The following is a 20,572-nucleotide window of genomic DNA, read 5'->3' on the forward strand; positions in this document are numbered from 1 at the left end:
TTAGCAGTATATGTGTTTGCTTGATTGTGCCTATATGTTGTAGCCACCCACGTTTTTATCACGAAAGATGGCAACATCCTAGTAGGTGATCATGCACTCATGCATCACAGTGTAGTACTGATATGAAATAGGCTTACCTTTACACGCTGTTATCTCCTGTACAGGCTACATGCATGCACCCAGTCCTGGCTCTTTATTAGAGTATAAGGTTTTGTGTTATTGAAAGGGCATGATTTTATTCGATTTTGATTGGTTTTGCTGCATGGAGCATGGAATCTGTGGAGTTTATGAGCATGGACTGGTTGCTTGTGAAGTGTTTGATGCAGCAGATATATACTGACAGTTATGGATGCAATGAAGTCATACAGCTCGAAATGTAGAGCATTCTTTTACTGACTAGTGTAATAGTCGAGGAATGAAATGGTACTTCTGCGTCATTGAACTGTGTTGATTATGGCTAGAAATTTTCGCTGTCTGTGCTTGAAAGGCTTGTTCACACCACCTGAATGTTTTAGTACCTTAATATTGAGGACAAATGAAACGTCGTATGGAGCTGAACTTACAAGTCCATTTAATAATGGCAGCCAGGCACCTCCCTGCCCTTTAGAACAAGGATAAAGCACATGGAAAAAGTTTTGCAGCTTAACATACTGAAACTAGGCAATGGATTATGCGGGACAGTGTAGTGATGCTCTGGACCAATTTGACCACCTGTTGTTTTTTATAAGCATCAAAAGCATGGCACCTGGGCATTTTTGCATTTCGCCCCATCGGAATGCTGGCACCACGGCTGGGAATCAAACCCATGACCTACGCACCATGGTTACTTAATGGCTATGGTGCTGGGCTGCTAAGCAAGAGGTTGCAGGATCGAATCCCGGCCATTGCAGCTGCATTTCGATGGGGGGCGAAATGCAAAAACACCCATGTACTACTTAGATTTAGGTGCACGTTAAAGAATCCCAGGCGGTCAAAATTTCCAGAGTACCCCACTGCAGCATGCCTCATAATCATATAGAGGTTTTGGAACGTTAAACCCCATAATTTGATTTTTTTTTTTTTTTGAACCCATGACCTAGTGCTCAGCAGTGCAGCACTATTGCCGTTGAGCCACAGTGGTGGGTCATACATGCTTAAATGCTTAGATTAAAATTTTCCAGCTGTGCAGAGCTCTGCAGTATGGAGCTGTCTATAATAAAAGGTCATCACCTCCTTTCTAGAATTCTTATTAGGCATTGCTATGAGGTCACTGTCTTATGGAACTGAAATATGAGCATGTTGAACCTTACCTATTATTGTATGGAACACCTTGGGGCCAATGTACACGAAGTACTTTATGCCATTGCAGTAGGCTGTGTAATAAATAGCTGTGGAATTTCATGATTAAAGCCTTGTCCGGAAGGATTACTGGTGTCATTCTTAGGTATGATATTAATCTAATTTGTTATTTGCTTGCTGTGACCCTGGAGTATTAAATGACATTTGTGATTGGGTGAGTTCAGGGAACTCATTTGCAGTTGCCATCGGACGGTACTCGTGGAGTCAGTTATGAAGTAGTAATGACCGAGAAAGAGAGCAGTGATAAATTATCCAATTGCGAAAAGAAACCGCTGCCTTTATAAAAATGTTATAAAATGTTTATCTTTGCTGCCAGAAATAGTGCTTTAAAATACCACCGCCAGCTTTTATTGTTGCTGAGCAGCACCTTACATAAATGGCCAAAAAGCTTTGGCATGTTGCTGTTGCTCGCCACATGTTTGATGTCTCTTTATTTTATTTCCTTCATGTAGTTCCTTTCTGTGCAGATGTGTGTGTGTGTGTGTGTGTGTGTGTGTGTGTGTGTGTGTGTGTGTGTGTGTGTGTGTGTGTGTGTGTGTGTGTGTGTGTGTGTGTGTGTGTGTGTGTGTGTGTGTGTGTGTGTGTGTGTGTGTGTATATATATATATATACAGTGTTGCTGACATCAGCATGCTTATAACGAGCATCATATAACAAAGGTATTTTCGCATTGAATGTTTCACGTTGATGTACTGTGCCATTTACTCTCATATTGATGTTGTCTTCCCAATAATTTGAAGTTTTGTGACTATGCTGATAATATTTAGCAACATGTTAATCATAATATGAAGCAGAAAAATTCATCGAGCCAGGGCAAACTGCGGGCTCTATGAGCATTGTGAATATGTATGGGGCTATGTTAAAGATGTTGCAGTTCCCACAAGGCCATTGGCATCTCTCAAGAGCTGCATCTGCTGCTGAATTGACATTCTATTGTGTTGATATGCTGGGCTCCACAAGAAGGCAGTAACTTCTGCTTGCTCATAATTTTAAGGAAAATACATCTTTGTAATAAGCATTTCGACATCAAATTAGACCAATATTTTTGAAATTTTTAATAATTTCTTCTGCCACTTTGCATTATTATTTGGCTTCAAAGGGACAGTTGTAGTTAGTTCAAAGGTTCTCATGTCTTGTCATGAGTGCACTAAGAAATTTAAGGTCTCACTGAATATTTTTTGACATTTTGTGCCAACCTGATGAAACTAAAGAGAAACTTGGCACCAACCACAGGAAGTGTCAAAGCGTGATTCATCATGTGAATGCCAGTCTCTTTTCATGAAAATGGCTCCACTTTGCGGAATCTTACAGAACTCACTTGCTTATTCAATGCTAGTTCTGCTTGGTGTAGCATCCATGACATCAAATTATATGGTGCACTTTCAATGCAATGCAATGGTGAAGAGGGCATCCTGTTGCTATGGGCCCTTTGGAAAAGTACCTACTACCAAGTTGGCTTTCCTGAATGCACACTGTCGAAGATATGGCGACCAAAACTTCACTAAAATGCTGACTAATGTTTAGCTGTTGCTTAGTTTCTTGCTTTTTCGTGCATTTCTTGACACCATACATATTTGGCTCTGGAAAGCAAAAACAGTGCACCAAATGTCCAGAAATCACCATTTTGGTTATGAGCGCTGCGAGAATTCTGGCTTAGCATTTTTTATAATGAGTCTAATTGGCACATTGTTTAGCACTTATAATTGCTTAATGAGCCTAGTAACTTTTGTTGTAAGCTGTGTAACTTCCATTTTTCTATACGCAGGACTCTACACAAGCTGAAATTCAGCTTGGCGTGACGTCCTATGGCCTCGTAGTTTTTCAGAACAACATACGCATCAACACCTTCTCCTGGTGAGACACTTGACATTTATTCATAATTAGCTGTAATTCTCCTTTTCTTTTCCTCTTGCACAATGTCATTGTTTCATTTGCCTTTCTTATTCTTTCCCAGGGCAAAGATAGTGAAGATCTCATTCAAGAGAAAACAGTTCTTTATTCAGTTGAGAAGAGAAGGGGTAAGTATTCCACACTTCTTTTTTTTCCCCATTGAGTAACTACAAAAGTATGCTGTATTACAGCATATATATAAGTTGCACTTTGCATTTTTTCTTGGTGTTTTTGCGAGAAAATGTATTTATCTCTGAATGTAGATGGGTGCTTTAATTTTTATCATAATAAATTTTAAAAAATGTTACGAATGTTCAATGCTTCACGGGGGTCAACAACTTTTCAGTATGTACGATGAAGTTATGGCACGGATGCCTCACACTAACAGAAAGGGGTACGATTTTAGGATGTCTTATAAATGATAAGTTCAATTTCAAGCTTGACACAAATGTGGCATGAGGCAGCACTCTGCCATATGCCATGGTCAAGAATGGACAGTCACAACGTAGCATTTCATGGCACATAATGTCACCAACTTAATCATACTTAACCATGCACACTTTTATACTCAAGTTCACTTGGAGTATGAACTTTCATCCACATTTTTCATTGGCACAGAAGCCACAAGCTGCTCTGCGAGCAGTAGAAAAGAAAATGGAGACATAGCTTAAAGAGATAGGCAGTTGGCAGTGTATATTTGAGAGAAAGCACCAGTAGATTATATGTCTCAGATTAAGAGCAAAAAGTGGAATTAGGCTGGTCATGTTGTGTGCAGAATGGATAAATGTTGGTCTGTTAGGGAACAGAATTTTTCAGGGAAGAGAAACACTGTTGTTGGAAGCTGAGAGTTTGGCAGTGATGTGACAGTCAGTGTTTCTGATGTCTGAACACATATTTCAAAAGATTTTGCTGATCGCAGGGAGTTCACATTAGAATTTTCCGTGCACATTTCATATGGCTGTGGGTCTTGAGGCTTTACTGAAGGCCATCAATAATGAAATCTCATGTGAGCTTAGTATGTTAAAAATGGATAGTAGATGTCAACAAATTCATTGCAGCAACACCACACAGATCTTTAATTGGTAGAAATGAGGTTGCGCCCAGTAGACAACAAGCAGTCCCAGTAGTGTGCCGTGCAGACACACAATAAGGAAGATATGTCATCAACCAGGCAATCTTGTGTGATGCACGAGAATCTGTGCCCGTGGCATGTTTGGCCTGTGAAAGCATATGACATCTTGGAAGTGCGTCTGCAGTCAGCTGGCACTGTGCTTGTATAGCAGCAGGCATGTACAGCAGTTCAGCTCAGGTCGAGTCTAAGTTCCGCACTACTTTTGGCAAGTTGTAATGGTTGTGCTTTTCCCAGCTTCAGTAAAGAAAACCGAAACTTTAAAATGTTCTTTCTGTCGCACCCGTTCTTGCACAGAGCCGTCTGTGTATCTATGCCACCACTACAAGTATTTGCTGTGCTACACTAAGGCGGCGGCCCTAAAAGTTGGATGTTGGTCCCATTAATTGAACAAACGATAGACCTGAGAAGAGCCACTCACTAGATATAGCTCACTAACATTGCTTAATTCATGTCACATTTGCACTATATCGTAAATTAAATGAAACATGGGTAGCTTACTTTTTTCTAAACCTGTCTTTCAACGTGCTCGCTTAAGGCCTTAAGTAGAATATTGACATGTGTGTGCTGTTTTATTTTTTTCTAGTGACCATTTCTTACTGGGTAACCATTGCCACAAAATTATTGTCGGGCACAAGATATGCCTACATGTATCGAAACTTCGCCAAATGTTATCACCAATGCCAGAGAACCTTGTGTAACAAATATCGCTGTGCATTTTAGAATTAACATGAGCACCGGTGTCTACAGCGGGAGTCATGTATAAATAGTCAATGCCTTGGCCTGTAGATCGCATTTCAATGACCAACAACTGTGTTGAGTGCTATCATTGTGCTTTGATTGGTACTTGTATTTCTCGGCACAAGTATGCTTAATTAAGAGTCAGATTTGTGACTCAAATTTGGGCACTGTATAGTTATTCACCATCACTACAACGCGACATTGTTGAGTGGTTTTTCGTCTGCATCTCGTGTCACACAGACTGAAAGCTACGACAATCTCCTCGGCTTCAACATGCTCAGCTACCGGTCATGCAAGAACCTGTGGAAATCGTGTGTGGAGCACCACACCTTCTTTCGCCTGAACTTGCCCCGTCCAACCACCAAGCGGTTTCTCTTCAGCCTCGGTTCCAAGTTCAGATACAGGTATGTGAGCACTGACAAGAATTTATTTATCCTTGGTGTTACAAACCAAGTGACACGTCATCAACATTTTTGTGTTCGAAGCTCGGCTGTACTGAGCTTTCTTTGGTTTGTTGTTGTCTTTGAAAAGAATTTCTAATGTTGTGACAATAAAATAGTCTTTAACAAGCTGTACAAGTATTATGACTGTGAAAGTTCTTGTGGGCGAGCATGTTTCTGGGTAGGCATAAGACCTACACAAGGAACACGTGTTTCTGAATAAGGTTGTTGGGCATACTAAGATGTTTGTTTTTGTGCTGGATTTACATTTTGAGAAGCATTATTCAAAACAGGAGGGGTATGATGTCATATAGCAGCATGTTACATTCACACTTGCACATCTGTTGTAATTATTGTTTGCAGATTAGGTGCTTCTTTTCACATTTGACACGCCTGTGCAGTTTACTCGGCTGCATGTCTGGCCTGCTGTCGATATTGAAAGTTGTTTACCACTTTTAACATCTCTGCCTTGCCCTTTGTACCTAATTAAATTTTCATGAAGATAGAGGATTGTGTTTGTAGTTTTGCGCTTTAGAATGTACGAATTTGAATGGACAGGGAATTTAATTTGTGCCTCGGGATGTATGTTTATAACGAAAAAAAAAAACAGCTTTCCTATTTACTCATTCTGTTTCTTGTCTTCATTGCTTGGCTACCTATGTATGCTTCCTTACTTTCTTCAAAAAATCGATTTTGTAGACAAGCAGTGGTTCCGTTCTAGTTTTTTCTTCAGTCAACATATATGGTGTTTCAAAAGCTGCCATGCTGGACCTGTGAAAATATAGTGTACGAAACAGTAAGGAACCTATGCAAATAAAACCCAACCAGTCAATCCTGGCTTGTGCAGACGGACATCGGTGCTACACGGTTCATATGGATTAATTGAAAGACCATCATGAGGTCATCACAGGTTTACTACAAAGCATATGTAGGCACATGAGCATCTAACAAAGCCCTACAGCTCAAACGATAACTTTACCGTCCTTTCCTCTCCCTTTCTAGCGGCCGAACAGAATACCAGACACTTGAAGACATGAAGAAGAGGGGCCTAGATGACCGGCCTTTTCTCAGGTACTAGTCCCTTCCCATGTCATCTCTTTGTGCAAAACCTTCAATCTGAGAGCTGCTGAAAAATGAGTAGGTGCTTATTTGAAGCACTGGGAAACCTTGTTAATTCAAAGTCTGCCTCACTATCTAAAATCTTCAAATATGAGTGTATTTTCAAATTACTTGAAAAGAACAAAAAAAAAACCTAGAAAAAGAAGGGCAAAACAGCTGGCACCAGCATGTAACATTAATTTTCTGTGTAGCAGGACGACCCGAAGTTACATTGATGCAGATTGCCTGGTACAGTAGTTCGCTGCACTGAGGATCATGGGGTGGTATTCTTGCACATTCATTTTCAAATATAGTTTCACTGTCGCGAGAATCTGTGAAAATCACCGCTGGATGGGTTGGAGAATGCGACTGACAGCACCCTGGGCACTGTGAGAATATAATGAGCATAGCACCGTGCCAGAAACGCTGTCGGTCGTATACGCGAATGCATGCAGCTCTCAAAATATTCCAAGAGTGAAACCATCTCCAAAAATAATCGCCCGAGAATACTGTACATGATCTCTAGCCTATTAATCATGCGCAGAGTCTCACAGTCACCTTCTCTACAGTCGGCAAAGCTGCAAACGAAATTAAGAGACTCGAAAATCATCACTAAGGCGATCACACGAGTGGGCTCATTATCGTCTCTGCCATTGCCTACTGGCACTTTGCTGGTAACTACATCTACCACGTTAGCGTACAGGGCCTGCGTGTCTGCTTCCATGTTCAAGTAGCCAGCGTAGCCTAGTCGGCCTATTCCGTCGCCGTCCTGGTACAAGCATGGCCGTGACACACACTGCACAGCTGGCATTTACCTGGGAAAACCCAGGAGTTAAAAAGCAAAGCGAGTCCCTGTAGCAGGCGCAAACAGATGAAATTAATGTTCACCCGCCGTGTGATATAAGCACTTCACACAGCTGTACAGATTATCAGTGCCCACATCGCAGAATTTGGGGTCTGAACCGCAGTCCCGGCAATAGCTATTTCAGATCCGATCACTAAGGTCATGCATAGATGTACTGAAAGCATCAGGAGCAATTATGCTATTGGATAACAGCAATTGCAGGAGCCGTAAGAACGTCATGGCCTCGATACTTCCTCGATATGCGAAGCTGGAAGAGTGTTGCAGCATGGCGGCCTGAGAGGCCACTGTGAGAAACTAGGAATTATCCGGACGGACACACAGGCTTTTCCAGTTATCCAGTATAATTCACACTGCAAATTATGTCACTGTACAAATTCTACAATTAACAGAAGTTTTGAAAAAAACATAAAATTGAGTAGTCAAGGTTTTACTGTATACGGTAACCTCGATATATCGAACCCACATATAACGAATTGTTGTGTAGAACAAGCGGCTTTACAATCCTCTTGAAGACTTTTGCACATTATTTTTATTTTATATATTGAATTATCGAAATACCTAATATGAAAATTTTTTATGATCCCCTTCAGATTCGATATATCTGGGTTCCACTGTAGGTACTATTTGTGCATTGAGACCTTACACAGTGCATTGTGGGTTTAGTGTGAAACATTAGCATTGCTTTTGACTCTAGCAGCCTGACGTGGGCAGTGGCCCGTTAGGAATTATGGCACATTTAATACTGAGATGGGTGCCTTTTGTGTGATTGCTGTCAGTGCCTACAGTTTAATCGGCATCTTTATAAAGCACCAACTTCAAACTTTGAACCCTTACATATTCATTTTTCATTTTTCAGTTTTGTAAACATGGAAATTCTGCTATTGTTAATGAAATCCTAAAGCATCCTACAGATCATTTTCAAGCCTCTTCTACAGGATGCTCTCACTCTTCATAAGTTGAGTGCCTGCGTGACATAAGGAGCTAGCTGGCAGTGGAGGTTTAACTATATTTATCACATGCATTTCCCACACATCTCTCTAACACTTTGATGAATTCCGTCATCCTGTCAGGAATTCTACCATTAGGGAAAACCTGAAATTTTCAGGGAATTAGGTTAGTTCTGAAAAACTCGGGGAGAAGACGGGCAATTTTCACCCAGGTTGCTTGGAATCAAGGAAATTGGTATCTATAGTTGCATGCCAGAAGGAAGCAGAACACACGGGGGTGGGCAGAGTTTGGAGGGTAGGCAAAGAAAGCTTTGCTTTAAAACCACACAGCAAACATACTGCTATAAATTAGTGCAAGTGTTTGTGGGTTCTATTTTTCTGATGATGAGAAATTGCACAGAGTACTCCAAAAAAGAAAGCACAATGTTTTAATTTCTAATACTCCCTACAGGCAGCTTCTTGGACAGTATTTCAACCAAAGAGATGCCTCTTGGAATATATTGTCAAGTATGCACCGAGTAACTGGTTGCTCTACTATGGTTTTGCCCCATTGGCATACTACGAGAACACCGACCTTGGCTCGCACATCCTGTACGTTTAGTCTACACGTTAGGCTATGTTACACTACATCTAAGCTTCATATAAATGCTCTGCTGAATTTTCAGTTCATTGCCAAAAATTCCAGCCATCTGTATATATTTTGAATACACTGTCATGCATTTCATTATTTTATTAAACATATTACAGCAGCCATAATTGACACATCACAACTAGCTTTTGCAACACTAACGCTACACAGGCAAGCTTAATAACATTACTCTTCTAATATGGTTGATTACAAATGCCGTCTGCACCATACAATGTGTATAAGTTAAAATAAAACTTGATGTCATTATTAGGCTACTGAACCTCAGCAAAATCCCAGTCATATGCCATTCGCATCCGGGTTTCATCGACGGGCACTACAATTTTATCGCAGGTTAGCCAAAGGACTTTTGCAGCTGGCACTGAGTTGGCTGTGCTGCGAGCAGCTTTAGTTTGCTTCTTAGAAGAGCTAACAGTCATCAAATGCCTTTGCAGACAATTTTAAAGGTTTTACCACAGTGCAATAGAGCTGAAGATTCAGCAAGCCGGTTCAGGTTCATCATCACAAAGCTACACTCAAGACAATTCAAGAATAGAAAGAAAGAAAGGTGGAAAATGGGGTACCAATTCGTAGCTAGAGATGACACTACAAAGTGACAATGCATGCACAAACGCCTACCACATGGTGCTAAAGAAACAACGGCCTACAAGACGGCCAAACAGTTACTACAGCTTATCTAAAAGCTCTACTTCTTTCTCTGTGAACGCAACGGAAGGTTGACTGGCGCTCATATCCCGATATTTAGTTGTGCAGAGAGCTTGAGCAATTTCACTTTTAACTTAACATAGCATTTGGAGAACATTTTAATTTCTATCAATCAATCAACCAATCTTTATTGATAAACCACTTGGAAAAGATTAGAACTATCTGTACTTCAGTCAATGTTGGGTTGCACAAACATGCCATGCAATGAAGGGGCAAGTGGGAATGGGTGTTATTTTAAATCGAAGCTTTCTTTGCCTCTTCCTTCGACTTTCCCACTGCTGCTGTGGCTGCTGCTGTCTGGCACATCCCGTTGGGGAGTGGTTCAGAGCATGTGTATACATGACAGCAGCGAGTCTGAGAGGAAAGGCGATGGGAAAAACTCCTCATTTGGACCCCACCACATCGAATGTGCACAATGCCTTCTGGAGCTCCCTGGGCATCGCTACATTAGCCTCTTTACAGCTGTAATTATCTCTGACCCCCGCAAAACAATTGCAGAAACTAAACCGCTTCCCTTTCTGCTAATGTGCGAGTCCAGAGGGAACGTAGATAGAACTGTAGAGAGGAGGTAGTAGAAGAGGCAGTTCCTGTACAAGGGGAATGGGGAACGAAAGTGACCTGAGAAGGGCAAAGAAACCCTACTGCTATACGACATGCAGTCACGGGGAAACTGGATAAGCTTAAGTTCAAGGTACGGTATGGCACATTCCTGCTGTTTCTGAGAGATAAACACTATGCAAATATGTCAAGTGGACAAATTACGCAGGGCACGTAGAAGCAGAGCCCCATTAATTAAAGTGCACCGCAGGGTCCAGGCGACACTACGGAAGCAGTTGACCGTCAAATCAACGCTTCTGTGCCCACCGCGGTAGCTTTACTGCTATGGCACTGCTCGAGGTTGCGGATTTGACCCCTACCATGGCAGCCGCATTTCGACGGGGGCGAAATAGAAAACGCACATGCACTTAGATTTTGGGACACGTTAAAGAACATCACATTGTCAAAATTAATCCAGAGTCAGCCGCTGCGGCTTGCCTCATATCCGATTGTAGTTTTGGCACGTACAGCCCCATAATCCAATTAAAGTTTAATACTGCTGCCACAATGCAAAGTGCCATGTGAAGGAATGGCAATGCTCAACCCTTTCAGAAGTTGTGAAATATGGCGCTCAACGACCCCTCAAGCAAACACCTGTCCTTGTGTGTTCTGTGTACTACGCAGACAAACAGCAGCGGTGAATTCAAGGTAACGTTTAACATCAACTCACCACTCTCGTGTTAGACTAAGCGTTGAAGAAATTAAGCTTTCACCACCAACATCACCACTAATTATCGTCAATCAAAGCAGCCAGCACAGAAAGCTTCGTTTGCATCAATTCCCACAATGCTTGGGATGTACATAATTTTTCCATATGTATTTTGTAAACCATTTTGCAGCATGTATGCAGGCTGTACACACCACCAGTATTTCAGTGTACTAACTGAGAGGAGTGTTTTACGGGGAAGCACTTCTCTCTACAGATGCCTTCAGTCTCACTTTGTCTTTGGCCTTCAGGGCAAATTCGGCTGGGCTGCAGATTCTGATGCAGGAGAAAAAATATCACACCAATGCCACACTATTTCCCCACACTTTCCAATCCACGCAACATTCTATCGCTGTACAGGGCTTCAGTCGGTTTTTTTTTCTTTTCATCTTCTTTCTTCACAAGTTTCTCTCCAGACTTCACCCACATTGTCGCATTTTCACATGTACACAGATTGACATGATGGTTGTAGCCAGACCTTAGTATTTTGACCTGGGACCTTAGAGCAAGCGAGCGCTGATGTTTCTCGACAGCCAACAGAATCTAGCCTATGTGAATCTTGACCCCACATTCTCACACAGTTGCACAAAGGATGGCAGTGATCTGAATACTCCACAGGTTAGCTAGCTTAAAGTGTGTAAAGTAACAATGTAAGTGCATAGCAGCAATTGTGTGAGTAATATTTGTTTCAGTTGTTTGTGTTAGCATAACCTAACAAATCAGCAAGTAGTACTGTATCCTCTTCCAAGACGTGTTGCAGGGCCCAAGCCAACAGTTAACACTTCAGTTGAGATGTACAGTCTTAGTCAAAAGTATATGGGCTACATTGCCTGTGACTGTGAGGCTGACTACATGCTGTTTAGTGAGCTTCTGCAATGCGACGTAAGTTCCACTGCCCTGGGGAATGAAAATAACTTTTTGTGCTCTTCATTCAGAGGTAATGAGTGTCAGAAACGCCACAGGAACTGCACCACACAATCGAAAGCCATACCAGTATAGTAGACTTCTGTTAATTCGGCTCCAGTTAATTCAATTTCTTGGTTAATTCGATACCGACTTAAGGTCTAGGAAATTGCCCATACATTTCTGTGGGCCGAAACTTGCGTTATTTTGATCGCAGAATTGGCTTTCGCCAAATAATTCAAGCTTGACTGGTCAGCTTCGCCGCAATATAGTAGTGGTATGCGGTGAAGCATACCAAGAAGAGAAAGGGGCCACTGTTATGGGACATACGCGCGTTTCTTAATTGTACGCGCATGCACGCGCCTTGTCCAGTCACAGTACGAGCACCTGGACGCTAAGTAAGCATACTGGTAGCCATTCATTGCTGTTTCTGGCGTTTCTGTGGTGATTTGAGCCCTCGTTTCGCCCACCATGCGTGTCTCGTATATGATACCATTAGGAGGCCTAGTACGCGTTCCATAATTATGTGCGAGTGCACGCACCGTGCAGCGAGAAGCGGAGAAAAACCAACTCTGTTTTGGAAAAGATAGCGAAAAGGAGGGCGGTAAGATGTAAAATTCTGATAGTCGAGGGGACATTTAGGGCCAACAAAAAAGCAGGGGTCGATCTAAAACTCTGAAAACCTGCTAGTAAACGTATGAGGCGTCTCGGTGCTTGCACTCTGACTGGCGACGGCGCAAGTGCGTGTGTAAATTAATGAACACGTGCTAGGTCCCATTACAGTGGCACCGTTCGTTGCTTAATATGCTTCACACCACAATATGGCTGTGCTGTGGCAAAGCTATCTTTAAAGGGGCACCGGGTCTGGTCATTTTGAGCCGACTAGCGCAGTGCATAAAATGCACGGTCACGATCATGTCCGCTAAGAATTGCATCGCTACGCGCCGCGGAAAGGGCTCAAATTTCAAACTAAACGCCGTTTGCCCCTCTTCTCTATTCTCCTCGCGGATGCCGCGCTCCAAGAGGCGGATGATGTACATCAGCAAGGGCCCCTATGTGTACATGTATATGCTGTGACGTCGCTCGTAGTGACCCGTGACACTTCGAGAATTATTCAAGGCAACATCTAGCATTTGTGTGAGCTGTTGCTTCAGTAGACGATTGAAAGTTTAGAGAAATAATAAAACACACAAACCGAATATCTGCGTGTTTTTGTTTTACTTCGCACTGCAGCAAGAGAGACATCCCTTCGTTTCGTTTGCTTGTTCCCACGTCGTGAAGTGGCTCGCACTGAGAGTGAAACTGTGTCATTTTCTACCATGTTCCAGTGCGGGATCATTCTCTGTGATCCGCTTACACCGACTGACTTATACTGCTAGCCAGGTGTTCTTTTGCACAGTGAGCAAAATCGTGCACTGCGCGAAAGGATACAAACGCAACAGCTCACGCTCGCGACCTTCAGCGGAAGTGCGCTGTGTATCAAAAGAGCGCAAGAAAAAAAAAAAAGAAGGAGGGGCCGTGATGTATGTGCCATCCAGCTCAGGTATGGGAGAATGCAGGGAAGGAATTTCGCTTCGGAAGGCTAGACAGGGCAAGTGGAGAGAGTGTCCTTGTTGGCAGTGATGCTTGCCTCCTGAAATCATGGGTTTGCGGCACTGAAATATTTCTATCTCGCTTATTAAGGAAACAATGTGAAAAATTTTTACACTAGAAAGCTTCAAAGAGAGGACGTAACAACTTCCAATTTATAGCCAAAATTTCCTATATGGCCTGGTGAGGGGCCCTTAAAAGTGAATACTGTCAAGTGAATCAACGGCGTGCTTTGGGGTATTTTCTGTCTTTTGTTTAATTTGACCCTCCAGATAATTTGACCGGTTATGTCGGTCCCGTCATGGTCGAATCAATGGAAATTCACTGTATTTGGGGATGGGGCAGAGTAGCTCATTTTCCTCTGACAAATGTTGTACCAATCTGACTCAAAGATTGTTGTAAAAAAGTGTGGCAGCACTTAGCTGCTTCTTTTCCATGTATACCATAGTTATAGGATGCCATTGTACTCTCACCCGGATCACTTTTGTTTATTACTTGTGTTTCTGTCCATGCTGACTCATACTTCTTTATTGTATTGATTGTCAGCTTAAAGTTTATACTGCTTTTCGCTTTTGTACTGTGGGCTTCTGTCACAGCATTCTTAAGAGTGACCTGATTTACCTGTGACCTTCTCTCGTAAACATCTCCTATATTATCAAATATTATAAAATATTTTTGTGTCGTATTGTGTGGCATTGGTATCCTCTGAGACGATGGGGAGCGCACGGAGCTACCTGTTGTAGTGGAGATTATTAAGCCTATAAACATCTGTTCCCTCGTAAAGTTCAACATCGACCATTCCAAATTAGTGTGCATGGTTTATTAGCCTGCGGAATACATTGCCTACAAACTATCGTGTAAAACAATTCTACGTTGATAGCGTAAAACCAATACCGTGAAAATGTGAAAGCCTTTTATACTGTTATTCTTTTGCTACCAAACTGCTCTAACAGGTGTTTAACCAAAACATTTTACATTAGGCTTATCATTTCAAAAAGACGTTATCATAAGTTCTTAAATCTAGTACTACTACTACTACTTTCCCCTATGTTGTCCTTCGTGTCAGTGTTTTTTGGCTTCTTATGATGTGACTAATAAAAATCGGGCCCCTCAGTTAACCCCCTTTCTTCTCGTTTAAATCTAGTACTGTCATTCATGGATGTGGGAGGGCCTTCCAACTGTGCCTTGAGATTCAATGCTAAAAATATGAAAGCAATTGAAGAAAGCCTATTTTGAAGGCACTGGCATATGGGAGGCAGTCAGCCAGCATTGAAAATAGTGAAATGCATCCCGGACAGTCAGTCATTTGTGTTCAAGACATGGCATGGTTCACTGATTGTATTTTGATGTCCTTTCCTACTGTTGGAATTACTGCAGGTCCCCCAGCAAGCGTTGCATCCGACAGACCGTGCCAATGCCCGCAGATGCCCGCGACAAGCCGTCCAAAAGCCTGGCCCGAATGAACGGGACGTCCAGCGCACATGTGCGCCCCTACGACAGCTTCAGCCACAAAGTACAAATTTCCGGGCCCGAGTACCTGCCACGCAAAGCCTGGGTCGACGGTGCTCTGTGAGTTTTGCACTGCCCACACCTGAATTACTTGCCCTAGGGGCACAGTGCTCACGAGGTCATACAGGGAAGCTGACATATGAAGGAGAATATAAGTAGAAATTACACAAATCTGAGAGAGGATTGGTGCCACCACTCGGCGGTGGCGAAAGCAGTAGGTGCAGACGTTGGGCATCGGATAAAATGCCCACCCACACACTTGTTTGTAATTTATACCTGCTGTGCGCATCTTGGAGCCTGTGTGTAGAACTTGTCTGTCGAGCCCATCTATTTGTAAAGATTGAGAGTGTTCAGGATGCATGAATGATCTGAACTGCTTGCACATCGAGTTGCTACAACAAAAATGCAACATCAAGGTGGCGGAAAAGATGGTGAATCGAAACAAGGAACTTGTGTAACTCTGGGAAACTAGCCCCTGACATTTCGTCTCCTTTTTATAGTGTTTGAATAGCACTTGACCACTGATAATAAAAACATTAAGTTTTAGCATGAAATAACATGAATAATTTAGCCTTAACGCGATAGAAATGCACTTGAGACATTCTTATAGGAATTTTATACAGGAGTTGATTATTTGCCAGTCAACTAAACTTAAGAAAGAAATTCAGTTAGAAAACGGTCATTCTCCTCACCGCCTTCCTCTCTTCGTCCTGTACGCAGGGATGCCCAAGCATTTACACCTGCCATTCCTCCCAAGATGATCCGATACGCTGACGATGACTCTCTTCCAGAGCTGATAATGGTCAGTGTCGCATGCATTCTTCATCTTTCTTTTTTCCTTTTGCAGCAAGTGCACTGAGGTTTGTCAAAGGCATGCTATGTAGCGTGTACATGTAATTGCGGCGTGGATTGCGGATGATGCACACGTCTGTGTGTGCGAGTGTGCGGGCTGCATTGTGCTTCTGGGAGTAGGCTGCCCCACTTCATGTTTTGCGTGGCAGCTGTTGTGGCAGCCGCCAGAGTGCGTTTCGGGAGTAACAGACCTAAGAACCTAAGAACGCTCTCTGGCGATAACTCATGCACTCCTCCGCCTTTTCGGCCACCACCGTGGGCCACACTGCCGTCGCGTGACTCGGGAGCAGACGGTCTGTTTTTTTGCACGCCACTCATGCATCTCCAGGAAGAGAGCTGTGACGCGTTTCTTGCAAGTCGCATCCTCTAGCGCTTTTTCGAGTGTAAATACCGTATTTACTCGTGTAAGGCCCACCGTCCTGTAAGGCCAGGCCGCACCCCCGCCTTCGGAGTGCGAAAATGATATACAGTAAAACCTCGTTAAACCGTACTCGATTAAACATTAGTCTCGTTTTAAAAGTAGTAAAGTCAAATCCCCGACTCAGTGGCCATTGAACATAATGTGTTTTGTATCCACATAAACTGTACCAGCTTATTGCGTACATATCGGTTAACACATAGTGTTTACACTTTTCATCGCGTAAAGACGGCGGTGCGTCGTCTCCATCGGGCCGCCCAGCAGAACAACAAGCCTCAGAGATAGGAACCATTGATCAGAACAATGGCCTCCAAGCGCCCAGTGCATTTGCGCGTGAAGCCACATCAACATCAACATCATTTCAGCGCTGTGCCAGTGAGCGTTGTAGCGTCGTGCAAACAAGGACTCTCGCCATACCGAAGCTCGGATAAAAAAGACACCGGGTGCTTAGCATAGAAGAAAAAATAGACATCATTCGTGCTATCGAAAGTGACATGAAGTTGGCACTGGCACGCGACAGGGATCTACTGTTGACTACGGTGTGTGGCATTTGGAATGCGAAGCAGCAGTTCCTCGGCAGCGCTGCTGCGACCACGAAGAGATGTTGGCTACGAGGTTAGACTTTTTGCCATCGTTGCCTCTGTTGTTGCCTAAGTGTTGCCCAGTGACAGTGATGAGGACGACACGGAAAGCGACAGCATGGGCGATTCAGGCCCGACAGTGGCGCAAGCTGTGTGTTACGTCAGCCTCATGAATGCATTCATCGCGACGAGAGCAGCACCCCGCAATGAAAAAGGCGCCCCACAAAATCTGTAGTGCTACCGCGCCCGTGCACGGAGAATATGCAACACCAACGAGGAATCTGCCATGCGAGTGTTTGCAGGGAAGAGGGGGCTGGCTGAAAATCTGGCTCGCAGCTTCAGTAAGTTTGAGGCCACGGTCGTCGCTTTTAGGCTACTGCGGCATCACATGAAAATTACACTTTTGTTGTGCAAAGTGAATAAATACTGCATGTTCTTTCCCCTTTCATCACACTCTCTCTGAGTTACGTTTTTGACAGGTAAGTGGGCGATCTCATGCTATTTCGGTCTAGCAGCACTACCGTTTAGTACGTACTTTTTCCGGGCTCCGGCCAACTACAGTTCAGCGAGGTTTCACTGTATATTTCTTGAAAAACGTCAGTCCATCGGCCAAAACTTCTGGGTACATAAACCAAAGATAACCGTGAAGTTGTGCTTCTTATCTTTTTATATACACTTGGCTCATTGAAAAATCCAGTTAATACCATGTGCGCGTGTGTGTGCGTACGCATGTGTGCATTTCCAGCACTCGCTGGTTAATTTCCTCAAGCCACTACTAGATGACACCAGTTGTCCTGCCAGGGCAGCAATGTCAGGGCATTGCTTCTATGCACCCGTTGTAAAGGGGCTGGCCACCACTGCATCATCATCATCACGATGGCATATTATCGTCCCCGTATCCGGGACGAAATGAAACTTGCCAAACTACAACCGCCGTACTGCAACCTTGGTTACTGACTCGCCGACTGTTTCTAACAGTACAGCTCATCGGCGATCGGGCATGAGAATGCTGGTATTGAGAGCCATGTGCATGAAGCGATGCTTCAGTCTGTGAGCTATCAACCGGCAACTACCACAAACGCCTACGAAGGCTGTGTGTGTGCTTACTAAGCGAAACAGCGTACGCTCGCACCTTACTATAAGCCTGCCCCGTGTAAGGCTCACACCCAGTAACAGATCTGAAAGAAACAGTGCGGGCCTTGCAGGAGTGAATACGGTCGTTCTTCCAGGCACTAGTGAGTCTCACTCTATCAACGTCCGCTGGGGGATTCATCTGTGATGTCGTGGCCCTTCCCCAGAAGAAAAAAAAATGGAGGAAGGAGGGATGTATAGGACAATGTTACTATACTTGCGGACAGTTTTCTGTGGCTATGAAGGGAAAGCTTCGTGGGCAGAGCTTCTGCCCATGCACTACTGCGCCAAGTAGTCCGCCAGCGTTTAAAAGTGTTTTTGGTTGCTCGAAACAGGCGCTGAATTGGCGCAGCCTCCACGTGCGACGGTTTCGCGTTTTCCTATAGACACAGAAGGGAAAAGTCACAAAATAAGTAAGCTTTTACATTCAGTGGTGCGTTTTGTCTTATTTGACTGTTGCTAATATGTCTAGGTTTTCCCCGGCTTAAGCTAACGCAGATGAAAGCGCGGGACTCTCTTCATAAGCGCTCTCACTTGTGCGTGCCTCTGTAGCTTTCCCTTCAGAGCCACAGAAATTTGTTAGAACCTAGTATAGTAACGTTGGTATGGGGCGATGGGTCAGGCGATTTGCAAGCCCGATCTCCCCCATCGTTCTTTTTTTTTATTTCCCATTCTATTTCCGCACGCTCGTGTTCGGTGCCCTTTTTCATTGTACCGATCATTGCGGAAAAACTTCGCTCTTCACATTTTGAACCTGCACCATTTTGGTCTGCAGTTTTGCGCGAAAGCTTCGTGTGTGGCAGCCGCTGTCTGTGTGTGCAATTTAGTTGCAAACCGCATTTCCCTCGATTTAATTGCATAAGTTGGCATCAGAGCTGGAGCAGAGAGGCCATCCTCGGGACACTTTGCTGTGCAGTGCTTAGGGAGCAGATACGCAAGTGCAGTGGCTTCGTATTTATTTTTATTTTATTTTTTGTCCCGCCCTCCTAAGTCCGGCTCATTTCTGGCAGCATGGGCAGAAAAATATTTTTCAAAGAGAGCTGGGGAGGAGGAGGAAGGGAGGCGTCGCGCCAATAGGTTTGATCTAGAATAGCTCAATCATCGTTAAGAGATTATTAAATTCCGCTTTGCTGAGTGCTATGGCCCGTTATACCATGGCGCCCGGCACATTAGAGGGTTCTAGCTCAACCGCAGTCCGCGCTGTCACGAGCGCTGGCCTCTCGAGATCACGCTGTGCTTTGAGGCATCCAGAAACCGTGTGTTGGGTACACTTCGCGGTCTAATGGATAGTGCGTTGAGGTGCTGTGCTGAGGTAACATGCAGGGCGTAGTGGACTTGCCAATTCAGAATTCGTGTGGCAAGTCTTAGCAGTACTGACACCATTGCCGCTTAACTTATTTTCTGGTGTTAAACATTTAAGGGCACCAAACGACAATCCGTCTTCATCGGGTTCATGCATTAAGTGTAGCTTGTGTTTCACTATTCCTCTGATTCGGCTGAACTTGCTTATATTTGCTAGTGGGATACGGAGTATACTTTCTCGGGTGTTTTCTCTCTTATCTCTCTCTCTCTTTTGGTCGTTCCTTTCTATGACCGCCGCCTTTTTCATGGAGGCCAAATATTGCATTCGAGGAAGCCGCAGCTGCTATACCCTTAGACTTTCCAAGAATAAAAAGAAAGTGTCACATCGCGTTTACCGTAGAAACAAGCTCCCATAATAGCGTGTCGTAATAAGCTCGGGGTAATTCCCAACATAAGCACTGTTTGTTGAGTGCAATACGCAACGCTAACGCGCGTAGGTGAGCCAATTAAGGCGGCGCCGGTTGAGCTCGTAGCTTGTACTGTAGTGTGTACGCGAGGCGCTGTCTCTCCCATCGCTTCCATTCTCCTTCTCCTCTTCACGAACCTCTCTGGGTAAATCTTGCTGCCGTTTCGCCGGGCCGGCCGTATGAAGAAAAAAATGATTGGGTGTGGGCGTCGTCGAGGGTCGCTGTTCGCGGTGCCGGGACCCCGCGACAGCTCGTGCGTCTTTGCGGCACCCAACCCTGGTTCCGCGTGGGCGTCCCGCGCGCGGCGTTGACCGCCAGCTGCTGCAGGCGGGGCTCGCATCGCGTGGGTTCACGTGACGGACGTGCGTGCGCGCACGCGCACGCACTGCGAACGCACGTGGGCTGAGCGCGGACTCGCGACACACTGCGCGCCGCCGCGCCTGCTACATGGCGGGCTGCGTTGTGCGCTGTCGCGATCGACGGCGAATCGCGTTGAGTGCCCGTAATTGGGGGCGTTCGCTTGATGCTGCCCGCGTTTGCACTTAAGCTCCGAGGAGGACTCGCCTCTGTGACGAAGGCAAAAAAAAAAGAAGACATGTCCTCGTAGAATGAATCCTATTTACGACCCGCTGGAATCGGTGATGCGAAATAGTGGGCGTCCGCGTTTTCCCGAGCGTCCCAGTTCTTTCTTTTTTTTTTTTCCCAGCGCTGCGACTTC

At 44.3% G+C, this 20,572-nt stretch overlaps 1 protein-coding gene across 7 annotated transcripts in view; it reads left to right on the forward strand.

The window, feature by feature from the left end:
• Ptpmeg (protein tyrosine phosphatase Meg) overlaps nucleotides 1–20,572 on the forward strand; it is a 323,767-nt gene that overhangs the window by 188,825 nt on the left and 114,370 nt on the right. For all 7 annotated transcript variants that reach the window (XM_075682040.1, XM_075682038.1, XM_075682041.1 and 4 more), the window contains 6 exons: nucleotides 3,103–3,191; nucleotides 3,292–3,355; nucleotides 5,338–5,501; nucleotides 6,540–6,608; nucleotides 14,972–15,163; nucleotides 15,824–15,905. In XM_075682040.1, the coding sequence (XP_075538155.1) occupies nucleotides 3,103–3,191; nucleotides 3,292–3,355; nucleotides 5,338–5,501; nucleotides 6,540–6,608; nucleotides 14,972–15,163; nucleotides 15,824–15,905 (660 nt within the window). The remainder of the gene's footprint in view (nucleotides 1–3,102; nucleotides 3,192–3,291; nucleotides 3,356–5,337; nucleotides 5,502–6,539; nucleotides 6,609–14,971; nucleotides 15,164–15,823; nucleotides 15,906–20,572) is intronic.

Source organism: Dermacentor variabilis, chromosome 2, assembly GCF_050947875.1.
Source record: "Dermacentor variabilis isolate Ectoservices chromosome 2, ASM5094787v1, whole genome shotgun sequence".
Classification (NCBI taxonomy): domain Eukaryota; kingdom Metazoa; phylum Arthropoda; class Arachnida; order Ixodida; family Ixodidae; genus Dermacentor; species Dermacentor variabilis.